This window comes from Marmota marmota, unplaced genomic scaffold (assembly GCF_001458135.2).
Source record: "Marmota marmota marmota unplaced genomic scaffold, marMar, whole genome shotgun sequence".
NCBI lineage: Eukaryota > Metazoa > Chordata > Mammalia > Rodentia > Sciuridae > Marmota > Marmota marmota.
Window position 1 is genome coordinate 5,630,017 of NW_025999894.1, and position 17,776 is coordinate 5,647,792.

Genomic DNA, 17,776 nt, shown 5'->3' on the forward strand with positions numbered 1-17,776 from the left:
AGTCTGGACACGTGATCTGGGTGTCTGGGGTTTCCCACGCCATTAGGTAAACAGGCCTAAAAAGTGTCACTGAGTGCAGAGATGAACCCTGGGGAAGGAGTGACACTTTACACCACAGGGACATGCTAGTCTCCGTGCCCGCAGGGAGTGGGGTGGGGTCAAGGCCCTGCATAGTGTGACCCACCCCACCTCTGGCTCTGAGGTGCTGGTTGGAAATGGGAAGCATCCAGGTCTCTCCTCCAGGGGACAAAGGGAGAGCTGTGGCCTGTGTCACAGACATATATAAATATTTCAATTGTCTTCTTTTATTCTGTTGCATATGGGGCATGAGGTCATTGTTAGCTTTACAGATCAGACCAAAGACTGTTGGAAAATGAGAAGGAACTGTGAATGGGAGCCAGGACCCAAGAGCTGGGGCAGTGTGCATTCATTCTCACATGCAGGGCAACCGTTCCCAAAGGGGTGTCCAGTGTCTAGGGAGCAGCACTGTGGTCATGGCCCCTAAGCCCAGCTCTTCTTCAGGCATGACTGGGCCATGGTCCCAGACTGAGCTTTCTCGGCTCCAACTCATTTCCATCTCCGATTCTCCTACGAATCCTGTGAGTCCCTTGATTGCCACCCGTGGATTTCCTCTCCTGCTGGAGTAAGCTGGAGTTGGCTGAGGTTGTTTACAGCCAAACATCTCCCGGCCTTCTCACCTGAGGTCCCTTTGCTCCCGCTGGTGCTGGGTGGGGCAGATGTTCCTTCCAAGCACACAGTACACTCCTGAGAAGCATCAGCTCGGGAGGACAGCACACGACACAGGTCACCCACAACAACATTCCCTTTATTGGTATGAATCACAGTTACAAGGTCTTACCAGGCAGAAAGAACAATCTCAATTATGCAGAACTATACCCAAAGACAAAAATAAAACACATGTACACCGACCGACCACCAAACCAGCTCATCCCGACCCATCAACCCTCTGAATGCGTCTGCAATTTTGATCACCAGTGTGCTTTGGAAGAACATGCACTGACCCAGCTGAAGGGTGGTCCCTGGGGTCTTGGAGCATTCACAGAGAAGGACATGTGCCCTTGGAAGCAACAGAACATGTAAACTCAGAGATCAGGCGCCGAGAACACAGTGCCTAAGTTACTGGCTCCTGGCTGCGTGCCTTCGGACAGAGGTCCTGTCGTTCTGCTCGGTCATTTCAGAATGATATGTACTTTTCCTATCCCTCTTCCTTTCCCAACCAGAGGCCCCTGGCCAGACTCCGACAAAGCTAGCTGTGGCTCCAGGGTTCTCGGTTGGGTTGTAAGTTACCAAATAGCCTGTGGGGAAGGGCCCATGGCAGGTCCTAAGTGTCCCTCCTCCACTTCAGTGGCTCCCTTCATTAGTAGAGAAAGGGTTTGGGTTCTAGCAGCTCGCGGGTGTCCCCAAGTCTCTTAGCAAACTGAAGCTCATCCACTTACCAAATTAACGCCCAGGAGATGTGGGAACCGTGGGAAACCACTCTGCCCTTGGAATCCACTCTCTCCTCGTCACTGGGCTCACAGTTGTCCTGATTCCTGAATTCCCTTAACTTCAAAAAGGCCAATTTTAGCCTTAAATTAAAAAAAAAAAAAAAATAGAAGAGCCAAAGACTAGCCGACTTCCTCCCTCAGTCTGTGTCCCTCTCCCGGACAGGACTCCCTGGGCAGGTGGAGGAAGGGGACTCTTCGTCTCCTGGCCAGCTCAGCCTGGGAGGGCAGAATTGCTGTGTTCACAATGCTTAGGTCCAGGTATTCCAGGTGTGTGGAGGACCCGCAGCCCAGGAGCAGGAGGGCTGCCGGCCAGTCAGCTCGGAGGCCGGAGGCCAAACTTCTTAGGAGAATTCTGCTGGTTCCTCGCTGCTGTGGGTGACCTTGAGGAGCTGCGGTTGGTTTGAATCGAGCGAGGGAGATAAAGGAAGGAGAGCAGAGATTTCCCTGATCTGTAGGTCCCAACAGTCCCACCGAGGAAAAGATTCCATTCAGTGGCCACAACAAGACTCTGTGGTTCCATGACACCTTGAGATTCCAAAGAAAACCAACATCTCCCCCCAAAACAAAGTCAAGATAGTTCTATTACAGTCAGGGCCGATCCGGGCAGTGAGACGAGGAGGAGAGAAAGGGAGCAATAGTTTAATGTGAAGAAAGGCTCGTGGTCCCATCGAGGTCTGGTGCTGTCCTTCCGGGGGTGTGACGTGACCCAGAGCTAGCCCAGGCCCACGTCCAGTGACATCATCACCACAAATCCCAGGATGGAGGCCCAGGAGGCCAGCTTCCCGTTGCCACTAGGAGGGAAGGAGAGGGAGAAAAGTGAGACTAACTTAGCGCCCCTGAGACCACGCCTGCGAACCAAGGCTCCCCGCAATGCCCAGTTCCAGCAGCGTGTTCTACGGTTAATGACGGCGACATTTCCTGGGCCTAACCACGCGTTAGGCAAGCAGATTAACTCTTAATCCCAAGCAAAGGCCTCATGAGGTCCATGTCCCCATTACCCCCATTTTCCTGGGGGTGGGTGGGGAACAGAGGCGTAGAGAAGTCACCTGCCCAGGGCTCTTTAGACTGTATACTTGAAGAATAAAGAGTGATTTCACAAAGATATTATTTAATCTGAACTTATGCACTGGCTTAAAAATTATTCTGCTACAAAAGCCAGAATGACACAAAGCAGGGCACTGTCCCTCCGGCTGCCACCTGACAGCCGGCCCGTAGCTGGACAGTAGAACTTGTGTGTATCACGCGGACTAACACTCAGCCCCAGAGGAATCCAGAGAGGCAGAGACTATATACAACGATGACAGTGCGCGTCTTCCGGGGCCAGGGCACGTGGCAGGTGATCACGGAAGCAAGCAGAGGAGAGGCCGAGAGCGGGTTCCCGGGAGCTCCGCACCTGATCTGGGCTTCGGGGATGATGTCGTCCATGACCACGTAGACCATGGCGCCAGCAGCAAAGGCCAGAGCGTAGGGCAGGAGGGGCTCGGCCAGCACCACCGCGAAGGCGCCAAAGACCCCGGCCAGCGGCTCTACCATGCCGCTCAGCTGCCCGAACCTGGGGAGGAACAGAGACAGGCGGCTGCAGGGAGCCCAGCAGACACTCGGCACCCCCACGCTGGTGGTACAGCCCTTGACAACGGTGCATCCCGTCCCACCTCCCACCTGAGCACGGCCGTGCAAAAACAGGTCTCACAGGACCCCATCCCAATTCCCTTCAGGCCTTCAATTTTCACTGAGGCACATTCCTCTCCCACGCGGCACGCCCACCCGACCTGGAGTTGGTGGTTTTCAGGGTGTTCACAAGGTCGTGTAAACGTCACCCCACCTAATTCCACAACATTCTCACTCACTCCAGGAAGAATCCCATACTCATTAGCTGCCACTGTTGCTCCTCCCACCCCTGAGCACCAAAAAATCTACTTTGGTTTCCCTCTGTGGATTTACACACTCTGAGTGTTCCGTGTAAAGGGAACCATACGATACGTGGTCCTTTTCTGCTGCTTCTCACTGGGCACACGTAGTCTCAGACCACAGTCCTTTAAATGGATGAACAGCACTCTGCCGTGGGGCTACCCCACATTGTGTATACACTCATCTCATTGATGCCCACATCGAGCCACAGGGAGCTAATCAGGAGTGATGGGCATTACCCATGGACAGTTGAGTCTGGCTTGCTCGGGGGTTCAGGCCACAGTGGCTACCTGTTGGAGGGGGGGAGCCACTTGGCTACATGTGTATTGAGAGCCTTGTCCCTCAACTCCCACGTTGGATGAAGATGGGATCTCTCCCTTTATTTGAGCAGGCAAGAGGGAGGCCTCTGTTTGTTGAAATTAAATGAGTTCTGATGGAAACGGCAGCAGATAGGAGTGCTGAGAATTTTGAGAGCAGGCCATAAGCCAGAACCTGAGCCCCACGCCAACAGACAAAAAAGTCAGGGCACCTCTTTTGCGGGGGGGCATTCGGCAAGAAACACAGCCTCTGGAAGGAGGATTGCAAGTTCTAGGCCAATCTCAGCAACTTAGCAAAACCCTGACTCAAAAGAGAAACTGGGAAGGGCTGGGATGTGGGATGTATCTCAGTGCTAACGAGCTCCCGGGATTTGGGTTCAACCCTCAGGAAAGGAAGGAAAAGGAAGACAGACGGCCAAGACAATACTGCCTGTGAGCCTCAGTCCCTCCTTCAGTAAAATGGGGTCAGGGGTGTCTTTCCCACCCCGTTTCCCCAAAGGAGAGGACAACTTGTGAGGACTCTGAATCTCGGACCCCTTCCTGGCCAGGGCAGAAGGTGAACTTGGGAAGAGAGCCTGGGTTTGCTGCGGAATCCTCTCAGGGGCCATGTTTTCCTGGCTCCCCAGGCCTTAAGGAGCAGACAGCAGAACCGGCAGCTCTTTGGTTGTACAAGTCGTGACCTTGGCTAGTCACGTGAGGAAAGTGTGGCTCTGACGTCAAGCCCAGGCTGCAGTGGGCCGGGGCCGCTGCTGGCCCCCTCCTCCCGTCTTCCTGGCACCTCAGTGGGTGAAGTAAGAGCCACAGCTCTCACACACAAAGGTCTCGAAGGCCACCTTGATCTGTCCTGGCTCAGATCCTCTATCCAGTGGACTCCAACATTGGAGAGGGGTAACAGAGGGTGGAAGTAGAGGGGTGTGAGTATGTGCAAGAACTTGTAAGTCATGAGGTCCTATAAAGTGGAAGGCATTTTTAAATTGCGGTTATTAACCGTCCTTTAAAGTGTGCTCACTGTACCTCCCAGAGAACAGGTTGTTTAACAAAGAATTATCTGAGGCTTGGAACCCCGAGCAGAGGGCAGAGAGCCTGTCTCATCAGGAGTCACCATGGGTGAGCCAGGTGACTCGGGAGGATCATCTGACTCCCCAGCTCCCCTGTGGGAATCGTGGGCCCGATGGCGGATGATGAAGGTACAATTAGGGAAGCCCGTGGCGGGGGGCTGGGGGGGAAGCACCGGTGTGGATGAGAGCAGCAGTAGCCATCACCCCAGATGCTGCTGCCGTGCTCCTGTCTTCAGGGTGACGGGCATGGGGAGCCACTGGGGTGGCCATGAGGGTCAGGTGCTGGCAACACCGGTGTCATGGAGGCTCGTGGCATATAGAACAGGTGCACCCCACATTGATGGGCACGGTGTGCTCACCACAGAGAGGTTTCGCAGTGGGAGCATGGCCATCCAGGCTGGTGTGTGGAGAGGTCGAGGGTCAGAGACAAGGCTATTCCGTGGGGAGCCATGTTTTATGGGAAGACTGTTCTTGGAGAAGGAAGCTCATATGGTGCATGTGCTCCTCAAATCCAGTATGACCCTGCCTGTGACAGCAGCGCTGAGCACTTACCAGAAGGCTCGCCAGGTGGAGAAGCCTGCCCCTCGCAAGGGGAGGCTGACGGCCAGGCCCTCCGGGAAGTTCTGGATTCCAATTCCAATGGCCAAGTTCCTGAAGAAAAAAAAAACAAGAAGGCACATGAAGCTTTGGTCTGGACCGTGAAAACACATGGCTGGGGGCTCCTGGTCAAAGCCCAAAGCCCTCCTTTGGCACCAGGGAGCCAGGTGGGGACTGTGACTGGTGGAGGAAGGAGAAGGTTAGGGCCCGCGCGGAGGCAGGTAGCACACATCGCAGGAGGGAGGAATGTGGATCCTCGCCCAGCACCTGTCCTGGGTCCCTGGTGACAGGTTATCTTTAGGGTAGGGCAGGGGCCACACTGGCTGGAGTGCTTCAAGGGATGGAAACCCTCGTTGGATGAAGAGCGCCGAGAGTCAGCTCTGGGTGACCCTTAAGACTCTGTCCTTGGTATCTGCAGACAGTCAGTCTTAAAATTCTCTCAAGTGCCTCTACTCGGGACAGGGCAGGGAATGGACAGGGGCTTTACACACTCTCCAAGGCAGATGGGGATCAGGAGAGATCAGAGGATCAGAAGAGAAACCTGGCTGGAATGTCAGGGGAAGGTCTTGTTCTTCCCTTGCTCCTGAAGTGTGCACAGGTACCAGTTGGTGGGCCCTCTGGGCCTCCTGCTTTTCCAGGTCTTCTGATCCCACAACCATCAGTCCTCAGCTGGTCTACAGGGCTGGATAAAAGGGTCAAGAGTTCCCTTTCTCCCTGGAAAGGCCCTGGGCTCTATGGATCTGCAGGGGGCAGCGGGGGAATGATGAGCACCCATCTCTGCCAGGGAGCAGGGCTTCGGGATCACTCAACAGCTCACAGCTTGCCTCTTGGGCTCCAGGTCTAGGACTACACAATCCAGCTTTGGGACACACTGTCTATGCCTGTTCCAATCAGCTACAGGCGGAACTACAGCTTGTCCAGGGTCAAGCAGACCCTGAGCGCCTATCCAGGAGCAGGGGAGATTTGAAACTTATTTCTGTGGAAGGAACAAACCTATGGGTAAACTGGGTGTGGTGGTGCACTCCTGTAATCCCAGGGACTACAGGGCCTGAGCAGGAGGATCACAAGTTCAAGGCTAGCCTCAGCAACTTAGGGAGACCCTCAGCAACTTAGCAAGACCCTGTCTCAAAATAAAATATAAAAAGGGCTGGGGATGTGGCTCAGTGATTAAGCGCCCCTGGGTTCAATCCCTGGTACCAAAAAACAAAACAAAACAAACCTATGGGCACCTTCCTGCCAACATTTCAGTCCCACCCTGTCTTCTCGGCCACCTACAATGGGACCCTTTCCCTCTGACCTCCTTCAGCATCTCCTTGCTGCCCCCCAACTGGCGGAGCGAACACCATCAGCTTTCTCGACGTTTTGAAAGTGCTGAGTCCAAGGTTTCTTTCCAGTGAGGGAGGCTGAGGGGTCCCACCAGGTCTTGTGAAAATAGCAGCTGGTGGCTGCCTTTCAGACACTGTCATTATCTGTCCCCATGTGCACAAGGACAACACGACTCACCCCCAGCATGACCACAGGGCTGCCAGCTAATGTCACTAGCAAGTCAGAGGTGGCGCGCCCTGTCCAAAGTCCTGGCCGTGACAAGGCACTAACTGCAGCCATCCCCAGGGCGGGCTGTGGAAGCCTACTCCACATCCTGCCTGGGAGCCACCATCCCGATAAGCAGCACAGAAACCCCTTTCTTCCATCCCTGGCAAGGCTTGTTACCTCTGCCCTGCCCGGCTCTGGCACAGAGCTTCCAGCCCAACCGGGCGCCACACCCTCTGACCCCGCCAGGCTTCTCAGCAGGGTGCTGCCTCGCTGGGCCAACCTCGAGTCTCCTGGAGCACTGCTGGGCTCCTGCACTCCTCGCCAAGGGCTGCCTCTCCTGCCTTCCTACACGGCCTTGTGAATGTGGGTCTCCCTCCCCAGGGCCATGTTCCCTTGGTCTATATGCTGTGCCTCTGTGAGATGTCCACAGCGGTTAGGTAGAGGTGACCCCATGGAAGGGCCGGACCCCTCCACACCCTCTACTTCTCCCCACCACTTGGATCAGCTCTGAAAAGTGATTTCAATCCACAGCTCTTTCAGTGCACCAGGTCTCGGTCACCAGGGAGCCTTAGCAGAGGCCAGGATCTTGGCCCCTCTCCTGCAGGTCCTGATGAGTCGTGGCGTTGGACTCTGGGCCTGAAGATTTATTTAAGAACGTGGAACAGCACTGAGAACCTCTGGATAAGAAGTCATCAGAGGGGATGAGGATGGTTGCTAAGCCCACCTGGGTCTCAGGAGCTCCTCCCCTGCTATCCCGATCCCCAACACAGGTTTCAGGTCGAGGACACCAGGGGCCACTAGCGACTGCGTTGGCAGCCTGAAGATGGGGTGCTCACTCCCTGCAGAATGTGAAGCCATGGATGGGGATCCCAGCAAACGAAGAGCAGGAGGGTCAAAGCTGAGTTAGGTGTGACGGTGAATTAGGTGCAGAGGGAATGAAGGCCTGGGAGGGTGAGGGGGCACTGACGCAGGAAGGGACAGCCTGGACGGGCTGGCGGGGTAAGGGGACCTCCCAGGAGCTGGTGGCGTGGAAGAAGCCCCCGGCCTCCTGCAGCCCTACTGTGCACCCCTCTGGTCTCCCCCTAAGGGGACACTGCATGGCAGCGCTCCTGGCTGAGTGGTGCTGGGTGGCCTCCCTCCTTGCAGCCTGGGGAAAGGAAAAGCCCAAATGAGAGGTTTCCTTTCCAGAACAGGCTGGGACGATTCCAAAAGTAAGCGGGGAACAGATCCACCCAGGGCCCTCCCAAACAGCGGCACAAAGACACCATTCTAGACTGCCCCCTGACCAGCAGATGGGAGGGAAGAGAAGGCGGAAGGAAGGGCCCTTCACCAACAGAACCGCAAGCTGCCCTCTGACGGTGCCCTTCCCATGACCGCCAAGCCCCAGGGTGACCTGTCACCAGGGTCTGCCAGGAAGCAATAAGGAGGGGATTTTGCCAGAAGGCTGGGAAGGGCCTTCAGGGAAGAAGTGGGGAGGCTAGGAGGGCGGGTTCATAGGGCAGAGTGTCCCTGGGCCAGGCTGTGGGCTGCCCGAGGGGGCACGAGTGCCTGAGGAGGCCTCTCATAGGAAGGTGAGCCAAGGCTCTGTCCTGGAGGGCTGCCTCGTGGAGGAGGAGGTAGGTTTGGCTTGGGCGTCCAAACATTGCCCTTCCTTTCCCTTGGGAATGGGAATCTGCCAGGGAGGGACAGGCCCAGAGAGCCACTGACCCCGAGTCCAGCCCTGAGGTCTGAAGCAGGGTTGGTTCCTAAAGCCCACTTCCCAGTGTACATTGATCTTTAATTTTTTCTCAATCCCCAGGAGGAGCGAGCGGCAGACAGGAAGACGACAAGCACTTCCCTCCAGGGACTCGGAGAGCAGATGAGTGGCAGTGGACGTCCAACCCCAGAGCCTCCAACAGTGCGTAGACCAGGAGGCCAAGGGGTCAGGTGACCTCTGAGGTGCAAACAGGGTTCCCAACCATTCCCATGTGCCTGGAGCTGGACACAGGATCTCAGTGCTAAACCAGCCCCATCCCAGGACAAGGGGGATGAGCTGGTCACCCTTGGAAGCACCCAAGGATAGGTGGCAAAGGCAAACTGGGGATGAGAACTTCAACCTGTCACGAAGGGCAAGGCAGAACCCTGGAAAAGGAGATGTTCAAAAATAAACGGCCGACACAACACTCGCAGTGGTCTCGTGCAAGTCCCAACCCTCTGGACCCTTTGGTCACCCACACCTCCCTTTAAAGAGTCAGCTCCCGTGTGACCCTTGCCAGCCTCAGGGGTACCAGGTCAGTCCGTGAGGGCTGCTGTCTCCTGCCCTGCCCTGAGTGACACCCAGAGGCTGGCTGAGCACTGCAGGGTGGAAGAGATGGCCTCCCTGCAGGGACGGCAGCACTTTGCTCTGAGCCTGGGCAGGGACACAAAGGAGCAATTCAGGCTGCTTAGGGCCAGAGGCAGCTGGAAAACCCCGGGGGTGGGAGACCTGTGGGGGGGTGGGGGCGGGGCTCACTCACAAATATTGACTCCCAGCAGATGGAGGAGGCTGGCTCACGAGGGGTGCCAGGGTGGTGCAGGCAGGGTGAAGGGCGCTGTCATTGGCTGGGCCTCTCCTGTCTGCACACAGGGCAGAAGTGAGCAGCCCCGAGGGGCTTTGTCACTCTTCTTCCTTGCTGTCTCAGCCTGGTAGAGGCACATGGCCGGGTCCCTCCAGGCTACTAGGTAGGGAGCCCTCCCAGGCCCTGTCCTTATCTTCAGAGATCGTTGATGCCAAGACACGGGAAACAGGAAGCCAGGCCAATCCCGGTGGGCTGTTGCCCCTGCCTCCTGGGAGACGCCTGAGCCCATCTCCCCAGGGCTGACCTCTCATCTCCTGAGAGCTCCTTCTGCTCCGAGTCCTACCTCGGCAGTTAGAGGTCAGACAGCACTTGGGCCACAGGGCCTTTGGAGGTCACCTTGCTGGACACCTTCACTGTGATGGTAGAATAGAGGCCCAGACAAGTTTAATGGCTTTGGAGGCCATCTGACCCATTGAATGTGAGTCACACACCCCTGGGTGGGAGCCCCAGGTGCACCGTGGCCAATCCAGTGCCAGCCTCTGCTTTATCTGTGAAATGGGCATAACTCTGTACCCCTTGCAGGGTTCCTGTGTGGGGAGAAACAATCCCTGTGAGCCAGTCACAGCCCTGAGCCCAGCTTGGGTGCCTGTCCCACGGTGGCTACTGGTAAATTTGCCCACTCCTGTAGGAGGCAGTGCTGAGCCGGGCACTCAGGCCTCCTACCCCGCAGCCTGTGCCCAGGGGGCCTCACAGGGAGTTCTCTTCAGCCTCCTCACTTCTGAGACTTCTGATGGGAACCAGGCCCTGAAACAGCAAGGTGGCCAGCTTCCCAGGAGTGACCGGAGCCCCAGGCCCTGGTCCAGGCAAGAGCTCACACCACACAGGAAGACGACGCCGAGAAGGACCCCACCTTCAAGTTCACAATCACACAGGGCAGAAGGACACACCCAAGCCTGCTGGCAGCTGTGGTAGAGGCCCTGAGCTTGGCCGTGGAGACCCCAAGCACTGAGCAGGTCATGGGGAGCCCTCCTCGATGAGGCCACCTTCTAGATGGACTTAGAAGAAAGGAGGCAGATTTAATAGAGAGAGACAGCGCACTTCAGAAAGGAAGAAGCAGATGAAGCCAAGATGTGACAGCACGGGCCACCCAGGCTTTCCTCCCCTCCCCAAGTCAGAGCCGACCCACAAATAAAAACATCAAATGTCTGATCCAAAGCCTATCACCCTCGACATCCACCCCATTTATCCTCTATGAGTCTTTCCCAGCAGAATCTCTTTTTTTTTTTTTTAAACCTGAGTAATAATTGCCCAGCCCAGGGCTCCTCTAAGGCCAAAAGCCTGGGTCCCCACCCCATCTTTGGGACACAGAATCCTGGGCTGAGTCAGTCACTGGGTGACGTGGGGGCTTGAAATCCATTTATTGTCTGTCTGCACTCAAACCTCTCACTTTAGCCTGGGGGAAGCTTCCCTGTGAGTCAACACAGAGCTCGTACCAGGAGCCATGCAAACAGTCTTCCATTACCATGCCATCAGAGGGAGCTGAGGCCCTGCGGCTGGAGTTAAAAATGATGATCCTATTTACTGCCATTTACCGAGGGTTACTAAGTGTCAGGTGTGTTTGTGAGCATTTGACAGGTGGCTGCATGCGTGGTCCTCTGGATCGCCTCCTGAGCATCACTCCTCATTTCACAGATGAGTTAAGTAACGCGTCCCCAGGGTTACCAGATGGGAAGTGACCGAGTGGAACCTCTAAACCTGAGCCATGTGTGGGAGCTCCAGGTCTTACACAGACCCATCAGACCATCCTAGACACCATTACCCGGGTTGAATGGCTCAAACCACGGGAATGGGAATGGCTCACCACAGCACGGGCTGTCAACATCCCCACTGGGGACATTCAGTCACAAGTTCCTTGTCATGGGGGTCCCTTCTGTGCCTTGTAAGACGGTTAGCAGAAACCCTGACCTCTTCCCGCTAGATACCCGTAGCCAGCCCCAACCAGAATTATCTCCAGACATGGCCACAGGTCCCCTGCAGGATGACGTCGCCCTGGCTTGAGCTCCACCGGCCCATATGAGCAATACAAGTGAGCTGGCTAACTCAGCAGATGTCTGAGCTAGAGAAGCTGCTGCAGTGTGCACCAGGCCTCTGGTCTCAGGAAGCAGGCCGAGGATGATTTGGTTTGGTGGAGGTGAGCCTTCCGGAGAGCTCGGCTGCAGAAAGACAAGATTGCTGGGGCTGGAGGTGGGAACGAGGCTCAGAACCCCCAGGCCTCTCTCCCCAGGTCCTGAGACAGTGGTTAGTGTCAGCCTGACTGGGGTGCCAACCTCGAGGGCACCTTGTACCTTGCATCCTTGTACCCGGCTTCCCCTGCATGAACCCCGTGGATCATGGCTCAGCCTGGGGTTCAGTTCTGGGTTGGAGCAAGCCGCCCTGGGGGAGGTAGTGGAGAGTCACAGGTTTCTCTGAGCCTCTTGGCACCTGCAGCCTGGCTCTCCGGGCTACGTTCTCTGGCCTGCTGGCTGTGCCTATTCCTGACAAGCCTCGCTTTGCCTGGCTTGCAGGCCCTCCCAGGGCGGTGAGCGCGTGTCCTTGTGCGGCAGGCCCTACACACTGTTTTGATTGTTACCGTCCTGCCCTGAAAGGCCTGATTGTTCAGGCCTGAGATGACATCATCGGCTTCCCACTCAGGCAGCCTGTCGAGGTGTCTGATGAGCCTGCAGGTGGGTAGGGGCCGGGTGCTCCCCGCAGGGCAGCCCAGCCCTACCTGCTCAGCAGAGCTGGCTTAGCACGCAAGGGATCTTCCCCGCCTGCTTCCTGCAGCCTGATTGGCACAGGCTGGGGAGATGAGGTGAGATGAGGATGACCCACCTTTTCCCTTAACATCTGCTGCCCTCCCCAAAGAGGGCAGGGAAGAGCCCCCAGGTGATCAGGTTGCAAGGCAGGTGGTGGCCAGAGGTGACTCAGGCCACCACTGCACATCCCTCTTGCAGGAGTTCAGAGACGCTCCCCTATGTCCTAGGGATATCTGATTCCGGGGGGTGGGGGGGGTGGCGGCATGCCCTAAGGACCCTTCCCTGATAAGTCTCCCAGCAACAAAACCAATCCTAGGCACTGACCAGGAGAGAGGCTTCCTCCTCCAGTGTGGCGGGGGCACACACCTGGGAGCAAGGTGCCCATATGGTCACGGAAAGACACACCCCAGGAGTGCTCCTAACCCCGGTGATGCAACCAGAGATGGTACCCGCCTGGAGACCATGCAAACGCCTATCCACATCCGCATGAATAAGTGAATTGTATTCCAACCATACAATGGAACACTGTATGGGGCAGGAGTGGAAGATCGGCTCCTACGGGCAGCAGGCTGGAGGCATCTCTCAGACAAAATTTTGAGTGAAAGAAACTGGACACAAACTAGTAAATGCTATTTGGACCCATTGACACAAAATCCCCCAAATTCTACTCTTTGATATGAACCATCCATGGCCACTGGCAATTTTATTTGCTAATTCTCTCTAAGGCATTTGGAATTTGAGCAGAAATTACTGACCCTCTAAAGGCAGGATTTTAGTTTCTGTGTGGGAGCCTTATTTTGGGAAGAAGAATAACTTTCCATTACCTTTCTAAAAAGATGTCTGATTGCTGTTGAACCTAGGTGCAGAAAGAGCACATAATATAAATGTTGTGATGGTTGAATTATCAGAAACTGGCAAACCCAGGACACCCACATCCAGATCAAGAAGTAGAGCGTTGCCACCCCCCGCCCCCAGACTTGCAGCCTGGACTCCATGTTCACCAAGCCTCTCCTGAGGGAGGCACCAGCCTCACTTCTAACAGCAATTTAGTTGTGTCTGTTTGTGAACTTCAAATAGTTTAGGAGGCAGTTCAAGACCCCTAAGGAGGATCGGCTGAGGGCCTCACGTCTCATCTGCAAAGGTGACATGTGGACAGCTTCCCTCGGCCCCAAGTTTGGGCCTCAGGACACTTCAGTCCATCCCCCCAGACATCTCCTCCCACACCAGGTTCTTATTCATCAAGTGCCTCAATCTCTCCCTCTGCAGGATCAAAACATTAGAGGGGAAGGTCGTCCTTCTGCATTAAACACAGCATTGCTGGCCTCTAGAAATGTTTCTAGCATTATGACACCTTCTCCTAGGTAGCTTCAAGCACCATTACAAAAATTTATTATTTCATTTGGGGCTTTAAGATCAATTTCCATCTTGCAAACATAGAACCTAAGGCTCTCCAGGGTCGGCCAATCGGCCTGCAGATACAGCATGGGCCACGGCACAGAGGGAAGCCAGGCCAGGCTCCGAGTCTTTGGCAAACCTCCTTGTGTCATTTGATGCTGCAGAAGGGCAGAGAGGAAAAGCAACGGTGGCCACTTCAGGGAAGAGAGCCTCTGACATTTGGGTTGGCCTGGGTACTCTGTCACACCTCACAGAAATCGGAAGAGGCACCTGAAGAACCAAACTTCCAAACCTGTCCAGAGGATCCAGCCCTTCTCCCGGCTCCATTGTTCTAGCGGGCGGGAGCTTCCCCGGAGCCCTTCCAGGTCCTGGAACAGCATCCTAACGGTCTCCTTGCCTCTACTCTGGACCCCTAGAGTTTATCCCCCCCTCCACACCTGTGATGTCCAGTTACGTTGCTCCACATGCTGCTGTGGCTGCTGCTTCTCTCAGGGCAGAGGCTGTGTCCTCTTCTGGCCTGCCGTGCCCACGTGCTCCCGCCCTCCACTCTTCTCTGACCTCCTCTTCTATTGTTCGTCCCCCAGGTCTTCTACTCCAGCCCCCTTGTTTCCTTGTGCTCCCACAAAAACACTTGGTTCCTTGCACGTTAGGGCATTTCGCTGGAACTTCCCTTCTCAGCCACGTGATTGCTGCTACTTCTCCTCTCAAGGCCACGTCATCTGACCTTTCCAAGGTCAGAACCTGAAGGGCACTGTAGAGCTTCCGTCTGTCCCTCTCTTGACCACTAGCTCTAGGGAAGCCAGCTGTTACTCTGGGAGCACATTCAAGCAGCCTCCTGGGCGTGCCTGTGTGGAAGACCAAGTCCTCCCGCCAACAGCCAAGTGAGTGCGCCATCTTGGATGTGGTTCCTACAGTCCCAGTCAAGCCTTCAGACAGCTGCAGCCCAGGCTGACGTTTGAAATGTGCCCTCATGAGAGTCCCTGAGCTGGGACCATTCAATAGAGCCACTCTCAGATCTTAGCCTTCAAAAGACATGAGATAATGCTTGCTGGGTGAAGTCACCACGTTTTGAAGTATTTTGTTCTATAACAAAAGAAAACTGATAGAGTCACCTCCTCAATGAAATCTGCCCTCACCTCACCTAAAACCCACTCTACTTTCTCTTGTTCTCTTTCCTCCTTCGAAACCTCCATCTTTCCTTCTCTCCTGACAGCATTTCTGACCTACCATATGATATGTTCTTTTTTAAAAATGTTTATTGTTCATGCTTTCCTCCCTCTCCTGACCTGGCAGCACACAAGCTAGGAGCCTGTCTGTATACCGTGTGTCCCAGCACCTCCTGCTAAGCCAGCTGAATGCAGCCATGAGACAGATGTGTGTACAGATACGGGCCCCAGAATTCTAGCAGGGCTGATGTCTGCTGCCGACTGTCAGGGGTGAAGCAGCAGACAGCAGTCACAGCTCTCTGGCTCTCAGTGCCTTCAGCTATAAAATGAGGAGATCAATAGGGCAACCCATAGCACCTTTCTAGATCCTAAGCTCGGTGATTCCAACCCAGCCAGGGCATTGTGGGTTCTCTAGATTCCAGGGGCTGCAGGCCCCCGACTTTGCCGAAGCCCATTTTCCTGTGTGTGCACATCTGGAAGCCAAAACACAAAACCATCTCCTTGTGCACATCTGGACGACATAAGCCAATCGTTCCAAGAGGAAACTGCAAAAGAGCTCTCAGCAGAACTGCAGCGCGCGCCAAATCCGAGAGGCTGAAAGGCTCCTTTCTTTTCCACCCGCCAAACACTCTTCTGGGCACAATCTTGGGGGCTGAGGGCTGCTGCACTGGGGAACATATGCTCTCAATAGCGTTCTACCGCGGTCTCTGTCACGCGGCTCTCTCGGCCTGGCGCCTGGCCAATGCAAAACTCAGAGAGATTTTTTTTTTCTCTCTCTCTCTCCTACACCCTTGTTTAGACCAAACTATACCTTCACTCACCCTTGGGGCACGCGGCCTGAGTTCAAAGCCAACACCACCTGCTCCTCCTCCGCTCCCTGAAGGGAACAGGGCTGAACTGCACACCCAATGCAAACTGAACTGAAAGGGGAGCTTTCAGCTTTGCTGGTGAGAAGTCCCGGCTATTTGCATGCACTTAGGATGTGGCTGGGCAGAGGAGGCTGCCTGGCAGTGGGCAGTCTTGTTTGACAACCAGCCCGGGCTCCAGAGACAAACAGGAATGATTATTCCTTTGCAAATGAGATGAGATTCTAGGACATTGAAGGGAAGGTAAACAGGACAGGGAGGGGAAGGGGCATGTGCAGACAGGTAGGGCACTTCCCATCAGCACCTACACATCCCAGGATGCAAAGGGTTTGGAGGCAAGGACACCCTGCAGCGTGTAAGGCCCAAGTGGCAACAGGGAGCCTTTGTGTCAGCAGGAGATTCCTGCAAGGAGTGCAGACCTGGGGCCAGCCTTACCATCCTTCTTTGCAGTAAGAAGTGGGAGCAGGACCCAGGAAAGTTCTGGAAGCCCAGTGCTGGACCCTCACCCTTAAACAAAAAAACAGCACCTCCCTCAAGGCAAGACCACTGCTGTCCGTGGAAGTCCAGCACCGTGGAAAGTACACAGCCCAGGCCTGCTGGCTGCGGGTGCAGGCAGGACCTGAAGAAACCCCAGCAGGAAGCTGGAGGGAAAGACAGCGAGAGAGAAGCCTTTCCTTTCCCACGCCTTGTGCTGTAGGACTCTCGAGCCAGCTGGGAACTCGGGGCTTTGCCACTGGGAAATGACCCAATGTGGTCAGCCAAGGGTGAATGCAGGGTCCGAAGCAATGAAGTCGATGCCCGGGGGCAGGAGGGGGGGAGAAGGTCAGTAACTGGGAGGTGAGCAGCCTGCTACCAAAGACACAGGGAGGACACCCTCATCAGAGCCACCTCTTCCAGCAAAGCCTGGTGCACCCTGGAGGCGCCTGGCTCATAGCAGGCAGAGCTGGGGTGCCAGCACTATCTCCCCTGCCCCGGGCCAGGCCCATGCTGAGCTCCATCTCCTTTTCCTTTGGCAATTAACTGCCCTCTGCAGGAAGTGTTGCCCACCATGTTACAGACGAAGAAACCGAGGCTCACAGGGTTAAGTATCCCTCCCAAACCCGTCGGCCGGTGAGCCATGTTGGAACTGCTGGTTCCAGAGCTCACACAAGGGCTGCCTGAGTGTTGTCTACCACACTCCTAAGAAACGGTGCAGGGCAAGGTTGGATCTGCTGTCATCTCAGTTTACGAGGGGGCACTCTGTGATTAACAGCGATGGTTCATACCCTGAAGTCATCCGTTACCAAGTTTCCACTGAGGGGTGGGCTCTGGCACAGACACTGTGAAACATCTCTGTTCACCATAAATATCAATACTAGGTAAGAATCTTTAAAAGACGTTCCCAGCATTTTCTAATGGATCACTGGCTTCTAACACACGTCCGGTGGCCTTTTCTCTCTTGAGCAAGTTAGTAACTGGAAAAAGAATTCCCTGGCTATTATTATGGGCTGGACGTAATCAGCTCCAGTGGGTGCCCCCTAGGGCCTTCCCAGGGGCCAGACCCCATGCGATTAAATATTGTCACCTCTGGAGCACTTGCTGCTCATTCCCCCTTGAGAGTGAAAACCCTGGTGCTGGAGCCAAAGGGCAAGGGACCTGACTGGCTTCCCTGGAGACCCAGGAGGGGTCACTGCGCCCTGGGGTGGGAGGGGAGAAAGGTCAGGTCACAGGACCATGCCACCACACGGCCAAGAAAAACAAAGTCACGTCAAAGCAGCCTGGTCCTCATACAAGGGGACGCATAGCACTCAGAGACCTTCAACTCAGAGCTGACCCTTAAGGAACATCCATGTGGACAGGAGTTCACAATAATGGTCCTTCGCCTACCCCAAGCCATACCCTGGCCAGGTGTGATGGTGTGTGCCTGGAACCCCACCCACCCGACTCCAGGCCTCCTCCAGCCCCACCCGCTCTCGCGCCATGTCCTCTCGCTGCTTTAGGACCCAGGCTCGGGTCCCTACTGCCTTTAGTGGTCGCGTCTCCTTTGCTCTCTTCTGCAACCCATTTCCCGTCTTTCCCTGTTTTCCAGGACCTGAGGAGCACTGGCCAGTTGCCTG

General features: G+C 55.4%; 1 protein-coding gene across 6 annotated transcripts in view; it reads right to left on the reverse strand.

The window, feature by feature from the left end:
- Positions 1 to 805: 805 nt before the first annotated feature.
- Positions 806 to 17,776, reverse strand: part of Slc39a11 (solute carrier family 39 member 11) — a 384,139-nt gene continuing 367,168 nt past the window's right edge. For all 6 annotated transcript variants that reach the window (XM_048795690.1, XM_048795712.1, XM_015503535.2 and 3 more), the window contains 3 exons: positions 5,344 to 5,442; positions 2,902 to 3,060; positions 806 to 2,299 (listed from right to left, as the gene is read on the reverse strand). In XM_048795690.1, the coding sequence (XP_048651647.1) occupies positions 2,221 to 2,299; positions 2,902 to 3,060; positions 5,344 to 5,442 (337 nt within the window). In that variant the 3' untranslated portion in view covers positions 806 to 2,220. The remainder of the gene's footprint in view (positions 2,300 to 2,901; positions 3,061 to 5,343; positions 5,443 to 17,776) is intronic.